This window comes from Pelecanus crispus, chromosome 10 (genome assembly GCF_030463565.1).
Source record: "Pelecanus crispus isolate bPelCri1 chromosome 10, bPelCri1.pri, whole genome shotgun sequence".
Classification (NCBI taxonomy): Eukaryota; Metazoa; Chordata; class Aves; order Pelecaniformes; family Pelecanidae; genus Pelecanus; species Pelecanus crispus.
Window position 1 is genome coordinate 14,316,361 of NC_134652.1, and position 26,292 is coordinate 14,342,652.

General features: G+C 48.9%; 2 protein-coding genes across 2 annotated transcripts in view; one reads left to right on the plus strand and one right to left on the minus strand.

Moving 5' to 3' along the window:
* CFAP58 (cilia and flagella associated protein 58) overlaps window positions 1-3,720 on the minus strand; it is a 68,298-nt gene extending 64,578 nt beyond the window's left edge. The window contains exon 1 of the mRNA XM_075717908.1: window positions 3,133-3,720. Coding sequence (XP_075574023.1) covers window positions 3,133-3,720 — 588 coding nt within the window. The remainder of the gene's footprint in view (window positions 1-3,132) is intronic.
* Window positions 3,721-7,852: 4,132 nt separating this feature from the next.
* On the plus strand, window positions 7,853-25,683 carry ITPRIP (inositol 1,4,5-trisphosphate receptor interacting protein). The gene is made up of 2 exons (XM_009489695.2): window positions 7,853-7,925; window positions 22,920-25,683. The coding sequence occupies exon 2, from the start codon at window positions 22,933-22,935 to the stop codon at window positions 24,580-24,582; it is 1,650 nt and encodes a 549-aa protein (XP_009487970.2). The 5' UTR covers window positions 7,853-7,925; window positions 22,920-22,932; the 3' UTR covers window positions 24,583-25,683.
* Window positions 25,684-26,292: the final 609 nt, after the last annotated feature.

A 26,292-nucleotide genomic window follows, 5' to 3' on the forward strand; every position in this document is an offset into this window, starting at 1 on the left:
TTTCCATTACCTGCTTAGAAGTTCTGATCCATGGCTGTCTTCCCAATCATGAACATTTGGGTATATTTAAAAATGAGTTTCAAATATGTCTAGAGTCATCATGTGTTCATTAGCAGAAACAACTTCCTGCCGTGCTTTCCAACAGCCCTTCAGTTCCAGCAGCAGAATCCAGGCCCTAATCTCTGATTCCTGTTCCCCTCATATTGTATTTTTCAGCCTTTTAATTCTCAACCACAAAATCTTTCCCTAGCTGAAAATTTGCCTGGCATCTTTCACTACTTGACACTTGAGTCCTCTGGGAGGAAGAAGCTACTAAAAAAAATCTTAATACCCAGGGAAGGCTATAGAAATCACAGAGATTTAAGATGTTTATAAGGTCAGGTATAAGGGGGTAGATGAGGACACCATAGGGTGGCTGTGAGGAGGTGACCCCATCTCCCTGCACATTTCCTTGCATGCTAGCTAGGAGGTGGGAAATACTCATGGGTGGAAGGGAGTCCCCGACTCCCTTCTCCCCTTGGTCTGTTTGTGCTCCTGCTCTGCTGGGTCACTCTGAGCTGTGCCTATTAAAATACTGTCCTGCTGCTGTCTCCTTTAGGCTTACACAGCCACTTGCAGTATACAAGGTAGGGCCCCAGCAAGGCCTGACTTGAGAAAGATTATCAATCCTGCTTTCTCTGTGTTAACGTGATCCCTCTGTGTGCTCCAGGTTGGCAACTGTCTCCCTGTTCCTTGTGAAGGTGACAGCTGGAAGCTGTACTAAAACCTGCTCCACTTCTGCATACCCATGTCCTCTCTATCGTTCCCTATTCTCTCTTTGTAGATCTTGCAAGATGACTTTTTTTTAATTTACTGCTTGTAATAGCTTAAGGAAGTATTGCTAGTTTTGTAATGGATTAGACATAGTAGTAGAAAGAATAACATAATTCCTCAGTCTTCCAAGATGTCTGAAAGCAGCTGAAAAAGATACCTGGAATTTAACTCTCAGCCCAAATCTTGCTCTTGTCCTGGTCCTGCTGATGGGGTCTTAGAATCCATTTTAGAAATAATATTATTATATCTAATCTCTGCTGCAGGAGCCGCCACATGACAGTGCCACAGGCTATGTCCCAGCGTGCAAGGAACTGTGGTACTGTTACTCCACTGCTCACAGCTTCAGGTCCTGCCCAACATCTGACTAAGGTTAGCGGAGCTTGGCTCATTATCAAATAAATTACTACCTTTAGCAAGATAATGATCTTTAAGCCTTCTGCAGTGCAGCAATACTCAAACAATGAATCATGTGCTGGAGCTGTCAGGATATGCGCTTCTAGCTTTCCCTCCTCTTTCAAACTGCTGAACTGCAGCAAAAAACCTAATACAAATCAAATGAATGTGTCTTCGTTTGACTTTTTCATTTACATGTATTGTATTGTTATCATAATTTTATACCATCTTAGGTGGCACAGAAAGTGGATCCTGAATGGGATGGTGGATTTGTAATATAACCTGTTGGGATGTGAGCCTTCCTTTGAAAAATGTTCAGGCCTTTTCCCTGTTCACCTACCTGTATCCCAGAGAGATTTTGCAGCTGAATGTAAATCACAGTCACTGTAGCATATAGTGATTTGTATTGTCCAATGCGTGTCATATATATACACACACGTGGTCAGAATCAGTAATTACTACCTTGTCAGTCTTTATGCAGACATTTTGCTTTGGCTTAGGTGATGAATATCTGTGATCTTGGAGAAGGATCTGTTTTCTCTCCTGCTGCCGCTGTCAAGTTCCCAGGGGAAATAAATAATGCACCGAGACACGCTGAGTCCTGCAGCGCAGAAGCAGGGAGGTTCCAGTACTGCTCTTGCTAGGGATGATTTTCACAGATTATGGCATAATGAGAAAGGAATGTACTAACAACACCCAGGTTGCCAATAAACCTGAATAAACTTGATGCAGACACTAACAAAACAATAGGCATACGCACACATTTACAAACACAAACCCTTTGAATGACATTAAAACTATTAATTGAATAAGCACTTCGGGAAATTCAAAGAAGGGGCTGACTTAACAGTCCCAGTTATCACTCACAAGCTGGACAGCTGCAATGCCAGGCTGCACCATCACATTTGCCTGGTGCCCTCTTGAATCACAAAGTTTTAGTGCAACATAACATGCAGATTGTCTCCCACCGCAGCATACGTCCACCGCCTGAGCTTAAAAAAAAAAAAAAAATCAAAGCAGCAGAGGTGGAGAACGTGCAACATGCCATATCAGTGTTAATGTAAGGCAGTTGTTGCAGTGCTGTGGAAAGAGAAGGGGTGCAATAAAGGGATCTCTAGTTCTCCTAAATCAGATAGGTGTTACTATGCTGTTGCTCAAACCTGGTGCCCTTAAGCTTCTTTGTGGAAGTGAGAGTTGTTGAGCAAACTTATTTCTCTGCTAGTTCTGTAAGAAGATGCCCTTTGCGTGTAGAGCGAGGGCAGTGTTGGCGAACACTTTTAAAATCCCTTACGGTGGCCTTTATTATTGGTTAAGTTAACCCTGCCGTGCCTCAGCTCCTCCACCCCTACAAGGAAACGCATGCCGCTTCTCTGCCCCGAGAGGATGTTGGGCAGATTCACAAGTTTCCAGTCGTGCCAGCTCTGAGCAGGAAAAAATGGTTCAGCATCCCTGGGATCTGCTCCTTTGCTTTGATAAGAACTACAAGCGAGGTTACGCGTTTCAGCTGCTTTCCCGGCTCTCCGGCGCGACCCCCAGGAGGTCGGAATACACCCGAGAAGCAAAATGAGCGCATTTCCTCCCCGTCCCCGGTGCTCTCAGTACAAAACCATCTGGGAAGCTAATGGGGGAGCCGGGAGGGAGCTCGGAGAGTAAACCGCAGCCCGCCGGAGGATGGCTCGGCTCCTAGGGCTGGCGGGGGTGGTTTGAAGGAGGAGGGAAACAAAAAAAAAACAAAAAAAAAAAAAACCCAACACAGCGAGGGAAAAGGAAACCCGCTCCGGCCGGGCTGGGCGGTCTCGGCTGCGCCTCGCCGAGCGGAGCCGCCGCGCCGCGGGACGCCCCGGGCAGCGGCCGCCCCCGCCCCGACACGCCGGCCAGCGCGGCCCTCCCGCGGCCCCGGCGGCCCCGGCCCCCGCAGAGCCCGGCCCGGTAAGTCTCGTCCGGGGCTGCGGGGACCCCGAGCGCCCGGGGCGGGGGGGAGCTGTCCCGCGTCCCCGCGCTGCGGCCGGGGCAGGGTTCGCCCTGTTTGCCGCGGGGGGGTCGCAGGGCAAAGCCGAGCAAAGCCGCGGTGCGGCGGGCGCCGGCGTCTGCCCGCAACAGGTCGCGTCGGTGCGACTTGCCCCGCTTTCCCTTCACGGAGTTACTGTTGCGTTTTGCGCCCTCTCCATGCGCAAGTGCCTCGTCTCGGTGGGTGTTGGGGCATCGGGCCGGATCGGGACCCTGAGGCAGGTTACTGGGCCCGCCAAAGTTTCTACAGATCTTTCGGGTTCCCTCTCGCAGCAGCCTGGGCAGGAGCCAAGCGCAGGGAGCGGAAGGCAGGCTGCTTCCAGGGGCCCCGTGAGCTGCAGGAGGACTGGCTGCAGCCCCCTCAGCGGAGCACACGGGGACCCTCTGCAGGATCGAGTCACGCCGGCCAGAGACCCCACAGCCGCCTCCTTTTGCCGGTGCCGACAGCACCGGGGTCCCTAGGCCAGTGGTGGTCTCGGCACATACGATCCGTGCGGAATGCGTCATTGAGCTTTGCTGCGTGGTCAGTATTACGTGGCTTGGGCTTAGCTTGTTGCAAAACTTTTTTGCCTTTTTTCTGAGATATAGTATCTCTCATGAGTACAGAGAGAAGGAGCGATGCTTTTAGCAGAGCTGCCATTCGTGTGTGTGGGCATCTTTTTGAAGATGGTCAGTAGGTATTTGTAGCTCAAATCGGAGTAAGTCAGAACTGGGATACTGGAGGTCATGGGCTGTAAAACTGACATGGAGAACCAGAGCCTCAGTGGCCTTTGCGTCTTCAACTTGGCGATCTCCCACCGAAGCAGTTTTCTTGGGAACTGCCGTGTTAAAATCCTTCAGGAAACAGGACATGTTGCTATTGGTGTCTGTTACGTGGTCAGACAAGATGAGCTCCAGCAGTGTCTTTAAGCAAGCATTACTATTAACATGTTTTTAATGAATGCTGTAGGCCTAAACCATACCCAGCGTGTCTCCTTCGGGCATGTGTTTGGGTGAGCTGCCAGGCAAGGACCTGAGCTACCAGGCAAGCAGCACTTGGGCAGGAGAGCAGCTGTAGCGCAGCATGGTTTGTTTTGTGAGGTTTTTGAGTTTGGATGGTGGTGGTGACAATGCTCTTCTGCAGCTCTGACTAAAGTGATTCTGTCTATCTTCATAGACACCTACTTCTAAAACTTACTGGTCCCAGTTTTCCTTGATATACTTGAAAGCGGTCTCTTCAGTCCTTGAGGAAAAGCAGAGCATGGAAATTAGGAACAGAAACATAAAGCCTTCTCTTCAATCTTGTTTTCAGCACAATAGATGCTTCACACTGCTCCTACATGGGAAATGCACATATTAAGTGTGATTGCCACAGATGTGGAGAGAGGTGAATTGATTTGCCAAAGGTCGGAGAGCCAATGCTGGTACTGGGATCAGCCCTGAGGGCTGCTTGGCTCCCAGCTGGCAGATGACACTTTTCTTTTTTTTTTTTTTTGCATGACCTGGCTGTGCAGAATGCAGTGATCTGTGTTTGCACCAGCAGCACCTGCAAGGGAGAAGTGACCTGTGCACACCAAAACCTCTTTATCTAGAGTTCAGGCAGTGGCCCCTCCCCACCTAACTGTCTTCCTCTTTTTGTAGATTGGAGCATTACAATATACTAAGAACAGCCTTTTTTTTTTTTTTTTTTTTCTTCCTCCCCTGGCCCCAGGTCAGACTAAATAGCCCTGGTCAGGGACTGGGGGACTTTGCTTTTCCTGAGTGATTGTTTCAGGCCATCTGATGACTAGGGCCACCAAAGCTGCATGTCCTGCTCCCCTTTTGGTTTTTGTTGGTTCCTCCATGGCAATAAGAGCTCCTGTGTGCCTCTGCTGTGCAGCAGTCTCAAAGGGATGCCACTGCTTGTGATCCTCCTTATGTGGCAATGATTAACAGGGGGAGGGAATCTGACCTGCAGAAACTTAACACTGGTGTTCCATGAGCAGATCTAACTAATTTTGAGTTTGTTTTTTAAGCAAAAACTGCATGGGTTTCATAAGGACAATTTTAGGCTGGCTTTTGTGACTGTTGTTTCAGTATCTTGGAGCTTGCCTGCAAATAAATTAATGCAGATAGTGCAGTATCAGGAAACGCACTTAGTGGATTGTATTGTGGCATACTGTTATTTTTGGTTTTGCCAGTAGCTTAAATCAGTTCCCTGAGTGTAATGGGTATACAGCAAAAGGGGTGGTTTATTTTTCTAGCTGTATTGCTTTCTCCTGCCACATCTGCATCCCCTCTAAAACAAAGGCAATCCTGGCAAAACTTAACCTAAATTCAGCCTCTGTCAACAAGGTGAACGTTAAGAAGCAGTTGTTCTGGGAAGCACTGATAAAGTATATGAAGTTGATGCAGAGTCTGCACAAGTTTCCCTGCTGTCCTGTCCTGCACACTCTGGTCTACAGAATTGCAACTGCAATCCATAGCAATGGTGCAATGGAGAAGGGAGCTGGAAAAAAGCTCCTGGCTTGTTCCCTCAGATCTCCTTTAAAATGGGCTGTTGGGTGGGCCAGCTCTTTCTATCCCAAGAGTTGTTATAATCCATTTACACTGGGAAAAAGCAGGTTTGCTGCCAGGCAGCATACTTTCCATCAGCACATGTAATTGCTGGGTGGCAGAGAGAGGTAGAGACTCTGGTTTTCAGGCTGGAGGGAGGGAGGGAGTGTGGCCAGGGTGTGTGCTGCGCGGCATCGTCGTGTGCCCAACCATGAATTCCAGGTTTTGCGGGGATGTGGGCTCAGCTGGGTAAGCAAAACCTTCTGCCCATTCATCCCTCAGTGTGGGCACTATGAAGGGAGGTGGGTAGCCAAGCTTCAAGCAGCTCAAGGGATGGAGAGCTGGCCCAGGGGTACAGCTGCAACAGGGCTCTCTTTTTAGCTTGTTTTGATTTCCACACACCTGTGGGCCATGCAAAGTTGGCTGAGCCAACCTTGACCAGTGGTTCAGCAAAACAAACAGGTTTTACTGCCATGACCTGAAGGCCAGACTAGCTGCTGAGCTTCACTGGAGTGGGGAGGGGTTGATTTCCATTGTGGAGAGGAAGTTCTTGTATAGGGCTGGCCCACAACAAACACTGTGTTGCTCAGACTGCCTCCGAGGGAGCAAGAGGAGGTTTGTGCTAGTGAGTGAGGATGCAGCGCAGATGCACCCACTGCTGAGAAGGACATTCTTGTGGTGACCTTAGACCATCCCTTAAGGTTCAGTCAAGGTCTCTCCAACATCTACACACATATAGTAGAGGGAGACCCTGACTTACTCTCTCTTTTGAGATTTAAAACTTATGTTATCAAGTGAGAGCATGTAAGTCCCATAGCAGCAGTTCCTGTGTGGCATTTCATAGTTCCTTTCCTCCAAGCAGAAGTGCCTGCTGTACCTAACTGGCCCTGAGCCACCGTACAACCAGGCACTGCAGGCCCTGAGGGCTAACAAACATCCACTGGGACATTACAGCGTGGACCCAGCCCTCCTGGGATTGTCTTGCTCCTGTGCTCTGCAGTCTGTGCTGCTGCTGGTAGTGTCGTGGCGCCGGTCGAGCAGAGGCACCAGCAGCCCTGCTGCTGTAAGGCGCTGGGAGGTCAGGGCAGACCCCGTTTGCCCGACAGTCCCTCACAGTTGAAGACGGAAATGGAGAAGTGAAACTGTACACATGGTCTGGTCAGAGCAGGTACGTGGGAGGAGGGAGGGTTGAGCCATCCTCTCCCCAACAGCTGCGTAAGTGAAGGGTTCAGGAGAGCAAGGACGTGTCAGCCTAATACCGAGCCCTCAAAGGACCCAGCTCCAAAGCCCAGCTCAGCCCACGGAAGGGCTGTTCATTATTTCATCATCCTTTGGATCAAGACAGAGGGTTAGAAGTGGTGATCGTGGCTGGTAATGAGGGTGGTGGATTCGGGTTCCCCAGCCCAGCTGTGCGCGGCTGGGTAAGGTCTCCTTTTCCTGCCTGCAGCCAGCTTGTCAGGCCCATCCACTCCTGCTTCTGCTTGGAGGAGTTCAGTTTGTTTCCTGTTTCACCTACAATTTCTTAACTTCTCTTGCCTAAAATATGGTAGTTTATCTTTTGTGGTTCTGTGTTTCACATCTTCCGCTACACTCTCAGGCTTACTTCCTGCCTCTTCTGTGTTTTCTGTTTCTCACACTAACGCTCTAAACCCAGCTCCCCGAGCAAGTATTTCTACCTCATAAGCTGCTTACAGCAACTGGATGCGTTTTCTGAGACAAACCAATCCCAGACAAAACTGTCCCAGCCCTTGCACGTATGCAGCCGCTAATTTGACCCTAATCCATTTTAAAAGGAGAGGGCTGGTGGGTGAGGATGGAGTCAGAGGAGAGAGGTCCTTGCTTGCCGGTATGTCTGCAACACTGACAGACCCGCAGCGCGATTTGCACGCTTTCCCATGGGAGAAGCAGCATTTTAACTCTTCCCGGATCACTTCAAAGCTGATTACTTGTGGTCTCTTGAGGTTTTATAATAATTTTATTAGGTAAGGGGGTGAGTTAATCTCTCTTTTAATCAATCCCTAATTTAGATAACTGCATTATGGACCAATCTTCTGCCTGAACTTCCTCATTCATTCTCTTTGTGTTTTGCAGACTTCCTGGCTCTGCTTCAGCAGTGGGTGACTGAATATAGTCTTCTCTGCATCACGGTGATAGTAGTAATGTGAAGTTTAATGAGCACCTGCAAAGTCGTGTAGCAGGTAAGTGCTCCGGGGGTCATTCTTCCTTCCAGATTTGATGTGATTTTAAAAAAGCTTCTTGATGGGCTCTGACTAGGAGATCTTGAGCATTGCAGCAGAAATGCCGGAAGGAAAGTGGTGTGGCTCATATTTTAGTAAATGTTCCCAGCAGTGAGGGTCAGACAGCACTGCAAAAGTAGCAATATTGTGAAGGTTTAATTTGGAACTGGCTTCGGTTTAGAAGATCAGTGTTAAAAGCCTCTCTCTTTTGGCATTCGGTATAAAATTGCTTTTATCTGACTGCTTGGTACAGTTGGGCTCTAGTCAGAGAGTGATGGCGAAAGGGAACCAACGGCTTTGCTGACAGCAGCTACTGCTGCATTTGCTGCTATGGACGAGAACTTGCCAGAGGTACCTTACCCAAACTGGGAAAGCACTAGATCCCCCCTCTTCCAGGTGTTAGAGGGAGAGCAAAGGCCTGGAAGTGCCTGGACAACCTCCTGATGATCAGCGGTGATAGCAGAGGCAGCCTGACTGAGGAGAAATAGTGATTTTTACAAGCCAGCAATGTGTAGAGTTTTCATGTTTGTACGAAAACCCCTGAAAAACCCGCTGAAAGCAGAACTGCCGGGTGAAACCCAGATGTCTGGCAGTGCTGCTCTGTGAGTGTGTGACAGGAGGCTCTGTGGGTAGCAGTGGTGGGAAGGGGAGAACTGGAGCTGATGGCAGAGGGAGCTGCCGGAGCAGCAGTCCTGGCTGCCACAATGTCCTGCTACAGCTCTGAGTACCTGTTACTTCATGTACTCCATATGATTCTTTTTTGGTTTTTTGTTTTTTTTTTTCTCCTCCTATTTATTCTGGATCTGTGTCTGTGTTGGGTGGTGTCTGTCCCTTCTTCCCATCCCAGTCAGTTCAAACAGCTGCTCTGCCCTAGCAAAGCTCAGCTCACAGCGTTCCCTGGCATGTTCCTCCTGCCAGCCCCGATCAAAGCTGTGAGAGTTGGCCCATTGCCATTCTCCTGTGTGTAAATGAAGCTCTTTCTCTTTCGCCTTTTCCCCCCACTGTCTTTCATTATTATACTTCTTCCAGAGGCAGGTTTTTCTGGCTGATCTAGCACGTTATTTGTATCAGTGATACTTGCCTCAAGGCAGGGATGCTTCTTCAGCATTTACAGGGAAAACATCTGATGCACCCCACTGCCATGCATGTGGCTTGGAAAAACCAAGCATGGCGTTGGCAAAGATGAGGACCATTGAGGCCAACCATTGCAGAATTTAAGCCCTGTTAGGCACAGTCTCCGATTCATATGGTTATTTCGGCTGCCTGGCAAAGGAAAATGTACTGTTCCTTCACTTTCAAAACCAGAGGGAAGAGCACGTAGAGAAGGTTCTTGCGCCTGGGCAGAAAAGTGACATTAGCTATAAGGTGTCACTGAGCTACCTGTGTGCATCTTTCTCTGGGTTGCCTCAAGGGATGGTGGGTGCTGTCAATTGAAAAGATAGAGTTTGCATCCGAACCCAAATGAAAACAGTGAAAATCAGCTTCAGAGTGCCTTGCTTTCAGTTCTTCCAAGTTGCAGAGGATTTGGTGATGCTCAATGAGCACCTGATAAGGAGTGGGAGCAAACGGTTCCCACACTGCCTGCAGGGAGGGAAGGAGCTCCCTAAGACAAGATACCGCCTGTATGTGCCAGAATCCCAGCAGGGCTTACAGCTTGTTTTGGAGAAAGCACATGCAGAGATAAGGAGACTTTCTTAAGGTAGAGGTGGTTAAGCAGTAGTCTAGACTGCCTTGGGAGACAGAGATGGAGATTTGCTGGAAGCTTTTCAGAACAAAGTAGACAAAGGCTTGCCAGAAATCATCCAGGCACAGTGCAGGCCATGCGTGTAGGCAGAGAGGGAGACTGTATTGCTTTTTCAGAACTCTTCCCCCCCCCCCCCCCTATTTTTTAAGCGCTTGTAGAATATTAATAGATACTGGAGATGGAGCTAAGGAGACATTTTCAAGCTTAAACTGTGACACTTGATGTTCACAGTGTAGTGCTTCCCAGAGGGGCTTGTTCTTGTGTGTGTATCTGCTCTCAAAATGCTTAGATCCTAAGCTATTTCCTCCTGGATGTTCAGGTACCTGACTGCCACTGGTTTCAGATGAGAGTTTGATTTGTAAAGGCCTCTGGAGATTTAGCAACCAAATACCTTGGGACTGATGGAAATGTGAGAGAAAACACTTGGATTTTCTGCGCACAGCCACTTCTGCACTGCAGATTGCAACCCATTCATGGTAATTGAAGGAGACCCTTACCTTTCTCTCCCATGCTAGTAGGGGCAAGAATGAGATGGATGTCTGTGTTTTGCGTAGCTGGAATCCATCAGCTGACCCTCCCCTACTGCAACACACAGTGACATAAATTATCTGGCACACTAGGTGACTTGAGGACATAGAGCTCTACTGTGGTCCTACCTAGCAAGCTGGCTATGCTCAGTTTTAGTATCATGGCCACACTCTTCTGCAGCCAAAGTCAAAAGACAGTCTGAAGGTGCTTGGTTGATGTCCATCCCACCTCCCTGTTGAGCCATAGCTGCTTCATGCTCTTGGAACGAGTGCAGGGTTATGATCTCAAGCTCTGAAGGAGTTACAGGAAGAAATGTCGACTGAAAGGGGTGTGTTTGCGTCCTAAGTCATCCACAACATGTGCTCTCAGCTCAGCCTTGTATTTGCCACATGTGGAGCTGGAAACTGTCTTTGCTCCTCGCTAAGCTAAGCTCCTTGCCTGTTGCAGCAGAGGGGATTTTTGTGCCTGTGAGCAGGGGCCCCACAGCTATGACTCACAGTTCCCATTACGTTGTAACTTAGCCTTTAAGTGTGCGGAGAGGCTGTCCCTTGGCTTTCCAACAAAGCCTTCCTTTGTTGTGCTTATGTTATAAAGGAAGCAAGCGTATGTGTTCACCCCACACATCCCAAATGAAAACCACGTGGCTTCACAGCCTTAACGTATGCTTGGTAGTTTTGCTGCAGCAGTGCATGTTACATCGCTCTTTTCCCACTGAGTCTTTTCAGAGTTTTTCTTCCCAGCATTCAGTTTACAAACTCTTCAGGGAAAGACAGAGCTCTAAGATGTCTTCTTTTGTTGGTAAGCAGAGGGGACTGAGCAAAGAGTATGTGAAAATTATTAAATATGGTGCATGTGGCAATAGGCTGGTCTCTGAGTCATTCCCTTGGGTCAAAATGGCTCCGAGTTGGTGGCCGTGGGTGCTGAAAGGATGAGCTTCATGGAAATATTGTATGGAAGTGGGGAAGTTTGGTTTTGTGTATGGCTTTGCTTTTTTCTTCTGTTTTTTATTTATTCAAACTCATTTTGAAAAGCAGGGTTAGCCAGCAGGACTCTGCAGCCAACATATTTGTGTGCATGCGTGTCTTTTGGCAGTTTTTAGGTTTATGACTAGCGAGCCAAGACTGGGCTTACTGCTTCCCAAAGCATTTGTGCTGTTTCTCCTGCTCTTTTCTAGAGCCACCAGGTAATGAAGTAAGAGGCCCTGATTCTTCCTGCAGGTGCTGGTGTGCAATGTGGAGTGCCTCTGCTTAGATCAGGGAGTCATCCTAGTGAGAGTCAAGGAAACAGGGCATTGTAGTAGAAGTGCTCTTTCTTGCTCTCTCCTCCTTCCACACCCTCTACCCATCCCTTCAGGGGCTTTCACAGTCTGGGGATTTTTTTTAATTCTATTTTATTTAAGGAACTATATTGTTTTTTATAAAAAAGCTGGGATTTCAGGCAATGGAATAAAGCATTGCTTTTCACTTCTGTGGTGACATTTTGGCTATTTTAAATACTGTTCTTCCCCCCCAACTGTTTGAATACAAACAGCTGTAACTAGTTAGCAAAACAATAGTCCTGTATCACACAAACCTCCAATCCCATCCAGTGTTTTTGAGTCCTGTTTAAGCAGATACTTGGTCCTGCAGGTCTCCTGACATAGGAATGTGAGTCACTGAGTCAAGACTCCGATGGAGTAGAAGATCTCAGGTCAACCAAATGCCCAGCCTGCGATGACAATTTCTTTTTGCTGTGTTTTTGTTGAGCATCTCAGTGTGGAAGTGTCTGGCAACTACTGTGCTTTCTACTGTCTGTAATATGTGTTCATTGTTACATGACTGAAGTGGGACTTCATAGTTTCACATGTAAAACATAATCATTCTGCAAGTCACGTCTGAGCTGTGCCAATATCCACACATGCTCTTCTTAGATGTGCTGGAGTGGTGTATCCCTGCTGGGAAATCAACTTTTTAATAACATTTACACAGACCCTTTAATACCGAAGCATTTGTGTCAATGGATGTACAATATACAGTTAAGATGCAGGGCATATGTTTACCTTAGGATGAGGAGAGTCAGCATAAACCACTACCCAATTTAAAACAACTGGTGTGGTTTTGTCCACCTTGTTGAGAATTAAGTGGGGAAAAGGAGGGCAGATTTAAACAAACATCTTGGCAATTGAACCCTTTTTGTATTCTCATCACCTTTCCCTGAGGTGACTCCCAAATCGGATCAATGAGCCATGGCTGCCCGCATGTGCAAGGGGAGGTCGTGTGGCTGAGAGGGTGACAGCCAGAGTGGGTCCCAGCACGAGCACCAGGCAGAGGCCAGAGAGCATCTGTGTGGTGACATTGCTCCATACGTTGTGGTCAACTTTATCAGGCTTTTGGTAAAGCAGCATGGGGTTTGTGTCTATCTATGCTGATGAAAGATTGTGTAAGGCAATGACCAGCTATTGCCCAGGCTCCCATCACGTTGGGCTTGAGGGGGAGGGAGCTGGCGAGGTTGGTAATCCCAACATTCTTTTTTTAATTTCTTGGTGTGTGTCTTTTCTCCTCCTAAAAAAGAAAAAAACAAAACACAGACAAAAAAAAAAAAACCACCACAAAAGTTCAGTCTATTCCAATTGTTTTCTTCACAATTAACAGACAAAATTTATTTGGCTTAAAAAGCCAAGCTGTTCCTGGCCAGTAGCCTACCACAACAGCTCAGTACGTGGGTGGGAGCTGCACACACACTTCCTACCTCTCCCCTCCTGCCTCCCTCACAGCCAGCACTATGTTCCAATTTGTAAAACCCCTTCTCAGCTGTAGCAGGGGGAACTCGAGGCACTACACAGACTGCCCATGTGCTGCTTGCTGACACGAGCTGAGCTGGCTTGCGCAGCCAAAAAGTAAAAAAGCACATTCAGGCAATGGGCAGGATCCTGAGTAACACACTCCTCATGCTGTTAGCTTTGTCTCCTGGTCTCCATGGGCACCCCCTCTTGGGTCCAGCCTTACAGTGAGTAAACAGTGAGTGCTTTGGGGGCATGACATGGTTCTGGGTTTATTTAGCAGTTATTACAGCTGTCCTTGATGGTGGCTGCTGGCTTCTGGGGCAGGAAGAGGGGCCCCGAATCATGTTCTGGTCAGTGGTGTGATACCTATATGCACTGAGAAATAGTGACTTAGAACTATCCGGATAAAACCCCCACTTGCTGATGAAACTGAAAATCTAACAGATGCCACATCTCTTTGGGTTTTGGAAGAGCCCTAGAAGGCAAATAACTCCTTTTAGGCCAGAAAGACAACTGTGTACTATCTAGGCTTTGAGGGAAGAGGGGGTATGAGAGTTTACGGCAACATCTTACAAATGCGTCTGTGGGCAGAGAAAGCCAAGGCAGGAGGGGAGGACCTCTGAACATCTTGAGTGCTGCTGCAAGAAGAAAAGAAACAATCTGTCCTACTTTTACCCACAGCAGCCACTGGCAAGTTAGGGGTTCAAACTGCAGCAAGGGACAGTTAATGAGGCATGAGAGAAAACTTCCTGATGGCAAAGGTAGTGAATGACTGGAAGGCATGAGAGAAACTCCCTGTCCTTCCCAGGGCAAGTCAAGCACTCCTCTGCTTGGAGAGATGCTGGCAAAATCACTCCTCACTTGGTCCTGGGGCTGCACGGAAGCGTCTGCCTCCAGAGCAATGTCGGTACTGCTCGCATGCTTATCCACCCCGAATCTGCCTGTCTGTGAGAAGGGAGGGCTACCTAATCCTGTACACAGGATGAGCATCAGCATTTCCTTGGAAATACCTGATCTGGTGACCCCGGGAGGAAAATACTGCTTCCGAAAGTCCACAGCAGACCTGTTGGGCAGGATGTCCGACTCAGGCTGCGCGACTGACCCTGTTGGCACTGCAGCAGGCTTGGGACAGGATGTCCATGGATGTTACAAAAGGTTAACATGTTCTCAGTTGAACAGCAAAACAATAGTTACCAGGCAAGTGACCTTGTCCAACTGCTGTCCTGTGGCCAAGCAGCTAATCTGGGGTGGGGCTTCCAGGCATGTTTTGGAAGGCAGTTGCTTTGCCATACCTGCCTTGTGTAGTCCTGAGCAGGCCAGCTGGCTTGTTCTGGTTTTAAACGTGTTTGTGGTACCAGTTTGCACCTCGTGTTGGTGCATTTGGTCCTTTCCACTGGTGGCTTTGGTAGACAGCCAAAGACAAAGCCTGATCCCACTAGTCTGTGTTGAACCAACTGCGACTGTGCTGGCAACTGGAATTTGGTACTTTGTCTGTAGCACTAATTTAATGCTCAAGAAGACAAGTCAGAGCATGAGTTATAGCTGCTGTGGCTGGAACTGTCCTGTCCTTGTCGGTAGGTAATCACACCAATGTCCTGCATGCAAGCTTAATGCATAGGGGGTGAAAGAACAGCACAAGTTGGTGCCGCTCAGACGCTGTATGGCATTTTTCTGGCTCCCAATTTTCCTGGCTGGGCTGTGTATGCTGCAGCTGACTGTGTGCTCAAAAGATGGGAGAGCAGGAGCCTCTCCTGGCTGCCCTATGCTGCGTGATCTCTGGGTGGGCTGTGCTGGGTGCTGTCGAAGCTGACAGTGGAGCAGGAAATGGGGGCGGTCTTCATGCCTCTTTATGGGTCTGGAGACATGTTCTCACTCAGAAGTGGGGTCTTTGTTGTGGAGGGTAGAAACCAGCTGAGGATCCTCATCTGAGCCTCTGGGCTCTTGCTGCCTGTGCCAGGTGAAAGCTAGGCAGGATCACATGTGCTAATGCATACGCAGTGGTGCGGGAAGGGTAGACTGGTGCAATAAACCCTTAGTCACCCTGGGGTGTGTTTCAGTACATGGGCTCTGAGTGGTCGCCTCAGCTATAAGGGCCCTCCAGCCCCACCTGATGCCACAGCCCCACCTTGCTGACTCAAGTGAACATGGAAACTCTTGTTTTGAGATGCAGAGCTTTGGCATGATGTCTCCTAGGAGCTGTTTTAGTTGGCAGTGTCCATCACACTGGGGTGTTGGATAACCTGCAGGCCCCAACAAACATGATGTTGACCTGGGAGGAAACCTCACTCACTTCTGGTCTGAAATTCTTCACCAAAACGGGGCTCCTCCCCTGCCCACCCCAGAAAATACTTCTTCAGTAAAAATGGTCTCAGGAACAAGACATTTGACTGAAGCCCTGCCAAAGCCCAGGTCAAACCTGCAGAGCATTGACCTGAAAGCAGCCAAGTGATGAGGGCAGCAACCGCAGGGTCTGGGAAGGTGACCAAAGCTTAGATTGCTGTTACTCCCTCCTGAATTTGGAGGAGAGCCTTCGACAGAAGTTTCTGTCAACCCAAGTAAGTGATCAGACTATAAGGGCATAGATGTGTGTGCTCTGTTTTTTAAATACGTGCACATAAAATTAAAACATGAAAATTTTCTCATTCTTCTCAGTGCAAATGAGGCAAAACTTGAACAACAAATTCCCAGCAACTAATGGCAGAGACCAGTCTGATACCTTCACCAGGGTATTGCTCTATCTAGTGGTACCTTTGTCTTTTTCTGTGAACATCCATCCAGCATGCATCTATTCCTGAGACTTTACACATAGCAGCTGGAAGGAAAACTGCCCTCACCATCTGTCCTGAGCCAGCAAAGGTCTTTTGACTGCTCTGTAGACATTGATGGGGAGATGGTGGAAAAACAGCAGCATGGTGTGGGGTTGACTAAATAAAGTGCATCCTTACAAGTTTTTGGCAGGAACAATAATACTGATGTGCACCTCTGCAATTCCCATTTCTCTTTCATTGTGCATGTCTCTTACAAGTCAGAGCTTGTAGTCCCCAGTAAGAGAAAACATAATTTCTTTCTGCTGCAGCCTGGCATACCTCTGAATACATGCAGAGGTAGCAATGATATTTGCAAATTGGAGAAGGACATAGTGCATTACAAAGGGCTCTCAGCAGACTTTTTGTCTTGACTAGGTCTTCATAAACACAGCAGAAGCATTTTCAGACAATACACTCCAAGGCCAAAAGGCAATTTGCTTCCTGTTACAGCAAGGGGAGGAATTGTGGAGCTCCCAGAAGCTCAGCTATGAGGGAGTATGCCTGGGCCTGAAACCCCTGGGCTTGAGATTCACATCTTCCCAGTAAGAAAGTCCCAAGTGCAGATTAGTGGCTGTTCTGAGCTATTAATCTCTCCAGCTAAAACAAGCAGCGGAGTCCTTTCCAGACCTCAAGGACCTTCCCAAAAAGAGTCTCAGAAATCATATTTGTTCCCTTGAAAGTTCTGGTTTCAAAAACTTGGCAGCTTTCAATGAAAAAAGCTCCCAACCAGCTGTAGTTTCTATCATCTCTTCGAATTGCCTCTTTTCTTGCAGCCTACCAAAGCAAAATGCAATGTGGTGGCCACCTATTCACTGCCTTTTGTGTCAGCCAAATCGCAGGAAGCAATTGAGTGTGTCGTAGATGACATCTTGGCGTATTCCAGTGCATGACTGAACAGCATTCAGTGGCTTGACTTGCGCTTTTCTAATTTAAGAATCAAAGCTTCAGCTCACTCCTGCCTGGTTTATTGCCGAACACTAGTCAGAGCGTGTTTTGCTTCCCATGATTAAAAATTTAAGGGAATAAAAAGGTGGAAAAAATATAGCTGTATGAGGAACTCTTGGGGAAAGAAAGGGACCAAAGGGAAATAGTCTCCCATGTCTTCAGAGAAAATGGAGGGTTCTTTGGGCTCAGAGCACATGAGCAGCCTACAGAGGCAAGTTGCAAGCTGCTGTTTAAATCTCTTTCTTTTCCTTTGACAGACTAAGCAGGAGACAAAAGGGTCTGAAGCTGCTGTGGAAAAGGGTGTAAGGAAGTCTTGGGGACATCAGAAGTTGAGCACATTTTAGCTGGAAGGGACGGAACATTGTTATGGCTTTGAGCATCATTGTCTACCCTGGTGAGGCCACATGTGGAGTACTGTGTCCAGTTCTGGGCTCCCTAGTTCAAGAAAGACAAGGAACTACTGGAGAGAGTCCAATGGAAGGCTACGAAGATGATTAGGGGACTGGAGCATCTGTCTTATGAGTAAAGGCTGAGAGAGCTGGGTCTGTTTAGCCTGGAGGAGACTGAGAGGGGATCTTATCAACACTTACAAATATCTTAAGGGCAGGTGTCAGGAGGACAGGGCCAGACTCTTTTCAGTGGTGCCTGGCAACAGGCACAAACTGAAACACAGGAAGTTCCATCTGAACATGAGGAAAAATTGCTTTACTTTGAGGGTGACAGAGCACTGGAACAGACTGCCCAGACAGGTTGTAGAGTCTCCTTCTCTGGAGATATTCAAAACCCACCTGGACGCAATCCTGTGCAACCTGCTCTAGGTGAACATGCTTTAGCAGGGGAGTTGCACTGGATGATCTCCAGAGGTCCCTTCCAACCCCAAACATTCTGTGATTCTGTCTATGAAGGACCTATGCTGCTTATGCAGGGAAATCCCCTGTGGCAGGGTGGCTGGCAGGAAGGGGGAGAGGACACACTGCCACAGGGCAGTGGCTGTCCCAAGTCGGCCCACATGAACACTAGATGAGCCCTGTGATGCTCCCAGGTGAGGAGGAGGTCTTCAAGGCAGAAGCTGAAGGTAGAGCTGAGCTCTGCCCCATGCCACATAAAACACCACTAAGCAAATCTGCTTGCGCTAGCGTGCACTGCAAGCACTATCCGTCTTCAGGGCTGACTACAGTCAGGAAACAGTGTGATGGCTATTTTTATATTGTCTTGCAATAGTCTCTGCAGGTGCCTTCAAGGCCACTTGTGGAGGGACCCAGGTAGCGCAGGTGATACCGAGACAGTTACTGCAGAGATGCACGCATAGCAAGTGCTGGTTTGCAGAGCTCGGCACCAGTTTTTCAGCTTGGGGTGCTGCATTTGTGCTGGTGAGGAACTGCAGCTCTGTCTTTGCTCCTCTGCCAAGGGGCTGAGCGTGGCTCAGTCTCACCTGAGGGACCATATTCAGAGCTCCAGCCCATTTCTTCTCCAGCCTTTGGTATGGCTGGTGCTGCCCAATGTGGCAAAGGAGAAGAGTCTTGTCCAGTGGCAATTTTGGGGCAAGCCTCTCTGGCCATACCCACCCCTTGTTTTTTATGGTGTGTATGCAAGAGGATTTCAGCCAGCTCTCAAAGTCCCCATGCAGAGGGTGCTTTCCAGCCATCACTTGACCTTAGGCAAGTCTCTGCCTGGCTGTGCAAAGGCTTTACATGCCTGTAAGCTTCATGTGCTGCTTCCCTTTCCTTGCAACATGCTGCTTGTAACCGTGCTCCAGCTGAGCAGGTGAACCAGACATTACAGAATTGTGTAGCAAAGGGCTTTCGGATCAGCTTAGTGATCAGCTTAGTGTGACTAGCTGGCTGCCTCCTGCATGTGGCTTCATGGCATCAACCTGAACTGCATGGTAGCAGTGTCCTATTTTCCCTTCCCTTCTTGGGGCTCCCCACATCACTCAGGACCTGCTGTGGGGCTGATCGGGATCCTCCAGCCAGGGAGGCTGCTTCAAGCTTGAAAGGATGAGGTCTAACTTGCCTGGGAGCTGAGGGTGGAGGGCTGCAGGTGCTCTTGGTGAAGCCTTTGAACATACCAAGTGCTGCAGGATGCAGCTGATCATTGTTTCTAATTGTGCAGCAGAATGATCAGCTGCTTTTATCTCACTGAGCCCTCGCTCCCCAGCTGGAGAGTGGGACGGCACCTGCCCCCTCAGTTCCCAGGGTTGTTCAGAACAATTGTTAACCTTAAAATCAGTGAGGCACCCAGTCACTGAAGCAGTGAGTGCCACAGAAAAGCCCAGAAGGAAACTAATTTTGGTGCCAGGGTCGGGTTTGAACAAGCAGCATCACATGCTGGGCAGTGAGCAGAGATGGAGCTTTGCATGGAGATGTTGGGGCTCCATGTACCTGCTTGCTCTCAGCCCTCCTCCCTTCCCTGAGTGGCTTTCCTCGGCCTCGCTGCTCCTTTCCATGCTTTGTGCCCATGGGAGCACAAGAGGTGGGGTCTCTGCTCTCTCACCCTGGGAACACCCCAGCCCGGGGAGCAGGGTGAGGGCAGGCTCAGCTGTTCATGGATGTGGCCTGCCTGCGATGCGACGAGGACCACAGTGCCCTCCCTCAGAGGGGTCTTCGGAGCGCTGGGACTGCTGCAAGAGGGTCAGCAGAAGGTAGTTAGATGTAAGCCTGTTACCAAGCCTGCACATTGTCTGTGTTTTGAATGGGAAAAAACTGGCATGGCCAGAAATTTGGAAAAGGTTGAAGATCACTTTGGGAACTTGCTGTTTAAAAACTCATGAACACTTTTTTTTTTCCCCTCATGCTTGAAATGTTGCTAAATTGGATGCATAGATGAAAAAATGATGTTTCTCTTTCTTAGTCTCCAGCTTGGAAACATTTGAGCTCTCTCCCTTTTACCCACACAAAAGCTGTCTCAGCCAGAGCAGGCATAAATATTTTTATCAGACTTAAATTGCTTGGGCTGAAGTTAAAAGCAAGGGAAAAGAACAGCCTTTTTTATGGGGTAGGCTGGACTGCCCTAGCAGGCAGCGCTACTGGTTTCACCTGTATTATTTAGTCTTTCCATATTAGCCAGGAAAGCTGTGTCTGATGAGATGTGGGAATGCTCTTCCCGTACCACCCTTGCTGCTGCCAAGGCCAGGCTCCACTGACCTTGGCCACTGAGCACGACTAACTTTAAGCCTTCCCTGGGGTTAACGTTTGGCTTCATTTTCTGGTGTGAATAGCTACAGTAGCAAAAGGGCAGTTTTGACCAGGAAAACTTCCTCTGTTCAGGCTGAAAACAGACATGCCTCTTGCAAATTCATGTGATCTGAAGATGTTGTCACTTCAGTTTTCATCTTGACTCTTTTCCAGAGGTTGATGCCTGTAGAGCTGGGGAAACTCTGGCTGGGGGAAAAGGTTGTGTGCATGCTTCCTAACCTACTCCGGCAAAATCAGCTGGGGTAGCCTAGACTGTGCATGTAACTCAGAATGAATTCAGTGAACTGGCCAGTGATGGACTTGGGGTTGTCTGGCCTAAGTCCTTCTGCTAGCAGAGCTTTGGGGCAGGTAACCTCTGGAAGCGGTGTGCCCATGGGCAGCTGGGCATGGGAGAGTCTTGAAGGGTACAAGAAGATCCTAAGGAAGCTGACTTTTTGCAGCCCTATGCATCTAAGAAGTAATTGGTAACAGTAAAACATCTCACCCGCAGGGACAGAGGCCTAGCAGGGCAGAGCAGCAATGTCATCCTAGTCAAGACTGCAAGAGAAGGCACCTGGCCCTTGGCCATGTTATTTTTAAGCTTAGAAAGCACACGTGGTCTGCAAGAGCGTAGCACTAAGGAAAGGAACTCGCCAGCGTTTCCTGCCCTGCCCCGGCAAACTGATAAAGCCCTTTGCAATGCAGGGCGACCCCAGTTTATTTTTAAAATGCGGCCAGGCATGGAGCTCACAGAATAACTGGAACACCCAGCTTTGGGCATTAATTCAGCTTTATTCATTGCCTGATGAATTAAAGAGTTAATGTAAATGAAGAAAGTACAAGAAAGGCCAGCATACCGTCTCCAGAGCAATGTCTGCGTAAGAACATGCATCTATGCATGTACACGGGATATAGAAAAAGGGTAGTTAGTAAATGTTACACAGGGAGGGGCATTTAGTGCTATCCTGAGCACCGTGTGAATTTTCTTGCTGCTTGGACAATGCATCTCAATCCTGTTCCTTTCCCTTGTTATTCCAGTCCCAGCCCTCTTGTAAGCAAAGATAATTGCATGCCGAAGGACACAGTTCCCATGCACAGTAAGCGCTCACATCGAGGAAATCTAGGTTCCTGCAATCGAAAGCCAGCAGTTTGTTGTGCAGTAATAGCAAGGCCCACTGGGATGGATCTGTCTTTATTGCATGCCCTGTGGAGGCACAAATGAGATTGCCAGAAATGTTCTCCTTGCCCAGCCACTGGGACAGCAGGGTTGCTGTGGTACCAAAACATGCTGGGTTCAGGCCAGGAAGGAGCTACTGCAGGGGGAGAAAATTGCAGCCCTCAGCTCCCGGTGCGCACACGGTGCCTCACCAGCTCTTGGCTCTCTGTGAAACAGCCTCATTCCTGCAGCAGGATGAATTGGTTTGTTAGGAATGAGATGACTCTGTCTGGTTTGATTGATTAGGTATTTTATGGATAGACTTTATTTCTGTAACAGAAATGCTTTTCTCTCAAGCACGCTTTTGAAACATTAAAGGGGCTGCATTAAAAGGTCCCAGCTGGAGGAAGAAATACCCCTGCTTGTCTGTCTTGTCCTTCTGATGTCCCTGTGCTAGGACTGAGGGGTCATGTTGCTAGAAAGAGGGACTGGTGAGCTTGCCACATCTCAGCAGTGGGTGACAACCTCAGATTGTCTTGCCCTGAGCAGGAACTTGGGATCTTGATAGTGATGCTAGCCCTCCAGAAACAGAAAGGCCACCTGGCAGGAAAGAGCCCAGGCTTCAGCCTGAGCACCCTCTGGCCCAGACCTCTGGGGAGCCTCGTCAGGGCCAGGCAGATGCCCCAGCAATGTGACTATGTCCCAGAAAGCTGGGAATTAAATTCTTTCATCATGAGCCCCATGGCATGGAAAGCTTTATTAAGTGTGACATCCGAGCAGCAGAGCCAGTAACCACACGAAGCAACTTCAAAACACTGTAGCAGTCTTGGTCATGCCAAGGGGTGACGTGGGACTGTCGCTGGCACACGGTTGCCTGCTGCAAGCACAGCGATAGCAAGACCCAGGGTGTGTCCTCAGAGCCACGCTGGGGTCACTTCAGATAGGGGTGAGCGGGCTGCAAGCACAGCTGTTAAGGGGGTTCTTGGGGAAGGTGGCTTAGATCAAAACCACAGTGTTCACTAGTGTCTTCCACAGATTAATAGCAAAGTAAGCACCAAAAATAAACCACCTGATGATTTTAAAACCACCTGGTTAAAGGAAACCCTTTCCAGTTTAGCAATCTTTCTGTCTCTGCCCTTTTTCCAGGGACCGCAGACATGAGGCATGCTGGGGGCCAGGAGGGTTTGCCACAGCCTGATCCTGATGGTGCTGAAAGGCAGGAAGAGCTTTGCCTCTAGTGCCTGCTGAGAAGCACAAAACCATGCAGGCTGGTTTCCACCCAGGTGCACATAACCAGCACTGGCAGTAAAGACTGCTCTGATCCAAGCAGGCTGTGTGGGTCCCCAGACATGCTTACATGGAAGGTGGCCAGGACAGCCCTGCCTATGCCATTGCTACATCTGCAACGTTAGCCTTATGTTGACGGAAAGCAGTGGTCATCTCCAGCCCTGCTTTTTTTACATCTGGGGAGGTCCTGCCTGCTTCTTTCCCTTTCTGTCCTGAGAGCTTTAAAGGAGGGAGGAAGGACATGCCCTCCCACACTGCCCCAACAGCATCACAGTGGGTTGACAGTAGCTAGCACCTTCACAGTTCTGTTCTTTGAAGTTAATTTGGTAAGAGGACACTTTCATCCTCACTATCTGCTGACAAAGTCTCTTTGGGAAGCTTGGTTGATAACTTGCAGAAACAGGCATGCGCGTAGGAGCTTCAAGACTCAAGCAGTTTTTTCAGGGCTAGAAAGGATGCCAAAGCTTTTATTCAAGTGAGGAGTTTCTTTCATTTTTCTTCTTGAGGGAATATACTCCAAATCATGGGTCATTCTGCCTTTCTTTCTCTTCCAGGGAAGGAACTGCCATGCCCGTGGGAATCTTCCGGGTGTGCCTAGTGGTGATTACAGCTATTGTCAACCACCCGCTCCTCTTCCCTAAAGAGAATGGCACTGTCCCCGAGAATGCGGAAGAAATCATCCGGAAGATGAAGGAGCGGGAGGAGAGCCTTCGGCTGGAGCAGTTGCGCTTGGAGCAGGAAATTGCAGACCAGGAAGCCACACAGAAGGCTCTGGAAAAGGCTGCAGAGGTAGTTGAGGAAAGCAAAGAGGAAAAGGTCCAATGGGATACGTGGACTGCCCTTTCCATGGTCATCTTCCTGCTGATCGAGCTCTGGAGGCAGGATTTCCAGGAAGGGAGTTGGCAGGACACAGGAGGAGAAGAAGATGACATGGCTGTCCTGGGGAAAGCATTTAAAGGAGTGGCCTTCCCTGACAAGGCTGTCTTGGCTAGCTTCTACGAGAAGCGCATCCTGGGTACCACTGGAGACATGGCCAGGATGCGGGAGATGGTGGAAGGCTTTGCAGATGACCTGCTGGAGGCCTTGAGGAGTGTTTGTAACCGGGATGCTGACATGGAAGTGGAGGACTGCATGGGTGTGGGGAGCATGTATGAGAATTGGAGAGTGCGTAAACCTTTTGTCTGTGATCTGATAGTGCCTTTTGCCCCCCCAGAGCCATACTGTTTCAGGTCCCAGACCTGGTGCTCTGGCGACTCTTTTCCCCCAGATGAACAAGGCTATGGCACTATCAAGGTATGCAGGGCAGATGAGGATGTGACAGGTTGCATCTGTGACAAGACTAAACTAGGGGAAGATATGCTGTGCCTCCTCCATAGCCAGGCCAATACTACCAGGCCCAGCAGTGAGATGGAAGACCTCCTGTGCTTCAAAAATACTCAATATCTGGATGCTGACCAAGTCATGAAGTGGTTCCAGATTGCGGTCACCAAGGCCTGGAACAGAATCTCCCACAAGTATGAATTTGACCTTTCCTTCAGCCTCCTGGACTCACCAGGAGCCCTGAAGATAAAATTTAGGTCAGGGAAATCAATTGCCTTCAACCTCACCCCTGTGGTGCAGTATGAGAACTCTGACGTTTACTTCATCTCTCATTTCCCTCGGAGGGGCCTGGCAGCAGACCTCCCCTCCAGCACTCACTGGTTTCTCACCTTTGCAGTGTATGAGAGGAGGTTCATCCAGCTGGTCTCCAAAATGCTGCCTGCTAATGCCTGCCATGTCAGCTGCCTTCAGATCCTCTCCTTCCTCCATGGGAAGCAGTGCAGCCTCACAGGTCCAAGCGGGCTTACCAACTACCACCTGAAGACAGTGATGCTGCATCTCCTGCAAGCACGTCCCAGTCAGGACTGGGCCCCAGAGAAGTTGGAGGCCCGTCTACAGGACATGCTGAAATTCTTGGAGAAATGTTTGCATGAGAAGAAGCTCTACCACTTCTTCATTGGCAATGGGAAGGTACCAGCAGAGCTGGGCTTCCCCATCATATTCCAAAAGGCTGAACCCCTCAACCTTTTCCGTCCCTTTGTGCTACACAGGGACGTTTACAGGAAGACAGTGGACACATTCCACGAGATGCTCAGGAACATGTCTGCACTAATAAATGAATACACAGTGCACATTCCCCTTGCACACGCCAATGGGATCCATAAGGAATCCCTTTAACCAAAGCCAGCAGGAAAACACTTGTTCCTCTAAGCACAAGTCCAAAGGGCAGCTTTCTGAAGCCTCCTGGAGACAACTGACTTTGCCAGTACAGCTTCTTGTCTGCAGCTGAACCGGTCCTGGGCCGTGGTTTCTGCAGTAACAGGGGATGGGGGGAGGATAGGGAGAAACTGGAAGATGTGGTATAAAAGTAAGTTTCTGCTCCACTGGTGTGCTGGCTGGGTTTTATGCAGCTGAGAATATATTTTTCTATTGTGCCTCAGTCACGCTACAGTGATGGTGAGCAACAGATATGACTAATTTATTCAGATGCCTGCAATGCAAACGGTGGTGGTGGCCAAATACTTCATTTCCTTTGGAAAGAGGAGATAAGAAAAGGGTGGAGGAATCAGAGACAGGATCTTGGGATCACAGCAGCCTGTCTGCTTGCAGACAGCAGGAGCTCTGCGACCCATGGGAAGCACAACATAAGACTCGGTGCTGATGTGGGGAGGAGGGTCATGCGCAAGGTCTGGACTGGATGGAGATCCTTAAATCAACCACAGCTCTTTAATTGAAAGGTAACTGTAGTTATAAAAAACAGCCTTCTTGATAGGACTTGCAGCAGTAGTTTAAATGGCTTGTCCTGTCCTTCAAAAACACTCTTGCACCCTGCACATTTCTTCTCCCTGGAGAGGATGTAGCAGAGCAGGCAGCAGGGTCTGTGTCTTCAGACCATTTCATTCGTGTTCCATTTTCTTCATGGTAACATGGCTAATGGGTTATAATCTTGCCCATTTTCCATGGATAAATGGACAGGAACCCTTTTTACCTGAGGTAAAAGAGAGAAACACTGTTATTGGGTTCTGGCGTTTTGGTTTGTTTGTTTGTTTTCCTTACCTCGGGGCAGCAAGGCTGAGAACAGCCAAGAGAGAAAGGACTGCTACAGGTTTTGCTTTCATAAAAGCAGCAGTTCTCCAAAATTATCCTGTAATGAAGCCAATCTCAGCAGTCTGGTAGCAGGAGGGAACAATCGCCCTCCAAATGAGAGTATGACTCTCCCAGCATGGTTTTAATGAGGCCAAAGCCAGCAGGATGGCTCTGAGTTAGGAGGAGGGGATGAAAGAGGTGCACACATAGCAGAGCTTCACAGCGCTGTCTCTGCAGCTGCCTTGTGGTCTGTGTCGCATCCCTTCTGCTCCCAGATACCCAAGCAAAAGCTATCTGTTTGCCTCCATATAGGGTGTCCTCAATCCTTTTAAAGACTGCTGCTCTGATGAGGCTCTGAGTTGCTGCTGCTAGCAGACCATAATTTGCTGAGCTGGGAGTGTGATGGGGAAATTACAGCTTCTGCAGGCTTTCAAGCCAGGGGAGAATCTCAACGCACGTGCAGAAATGGAGCTGCCTGAACTCCCTCAGGAAGCAGCCTGTTAGTGCCGTGCCGGTGGGCTGCCTAGCCCCGGAGAGGTGGCTTTGCTGTAGGAGAGGGCTCAGTAGCTCCTCACCCTCCTTCGTGTACTTCATGCAGGATCCGAGCCAGGGCCTCAGTGCAGATCTGCTGTGTGCTGGTCCCGGAGGCCTGGCCTCCCGTGCTAAGGGATCTTTCCTACCATTTTCTTATGTTAGGATTTCCTGCAATGTTTTTACACTAGGTCTTCTCTGAATCCTGTTTACAAGAGGGTAGTTATTCTGGGGGGTGAGCCACATCAGGGATGATATTACCATGACTCC

Excerpts from the sequence above, each read along its gene's own strand:
- ITPRIP (XM_009489695.2), top strand. The coding sequence starts at position 22,933 with ATGCCCGTGGGAATCTTCCGGGTGTGCCTAGTGGTGATTACAGCTATT.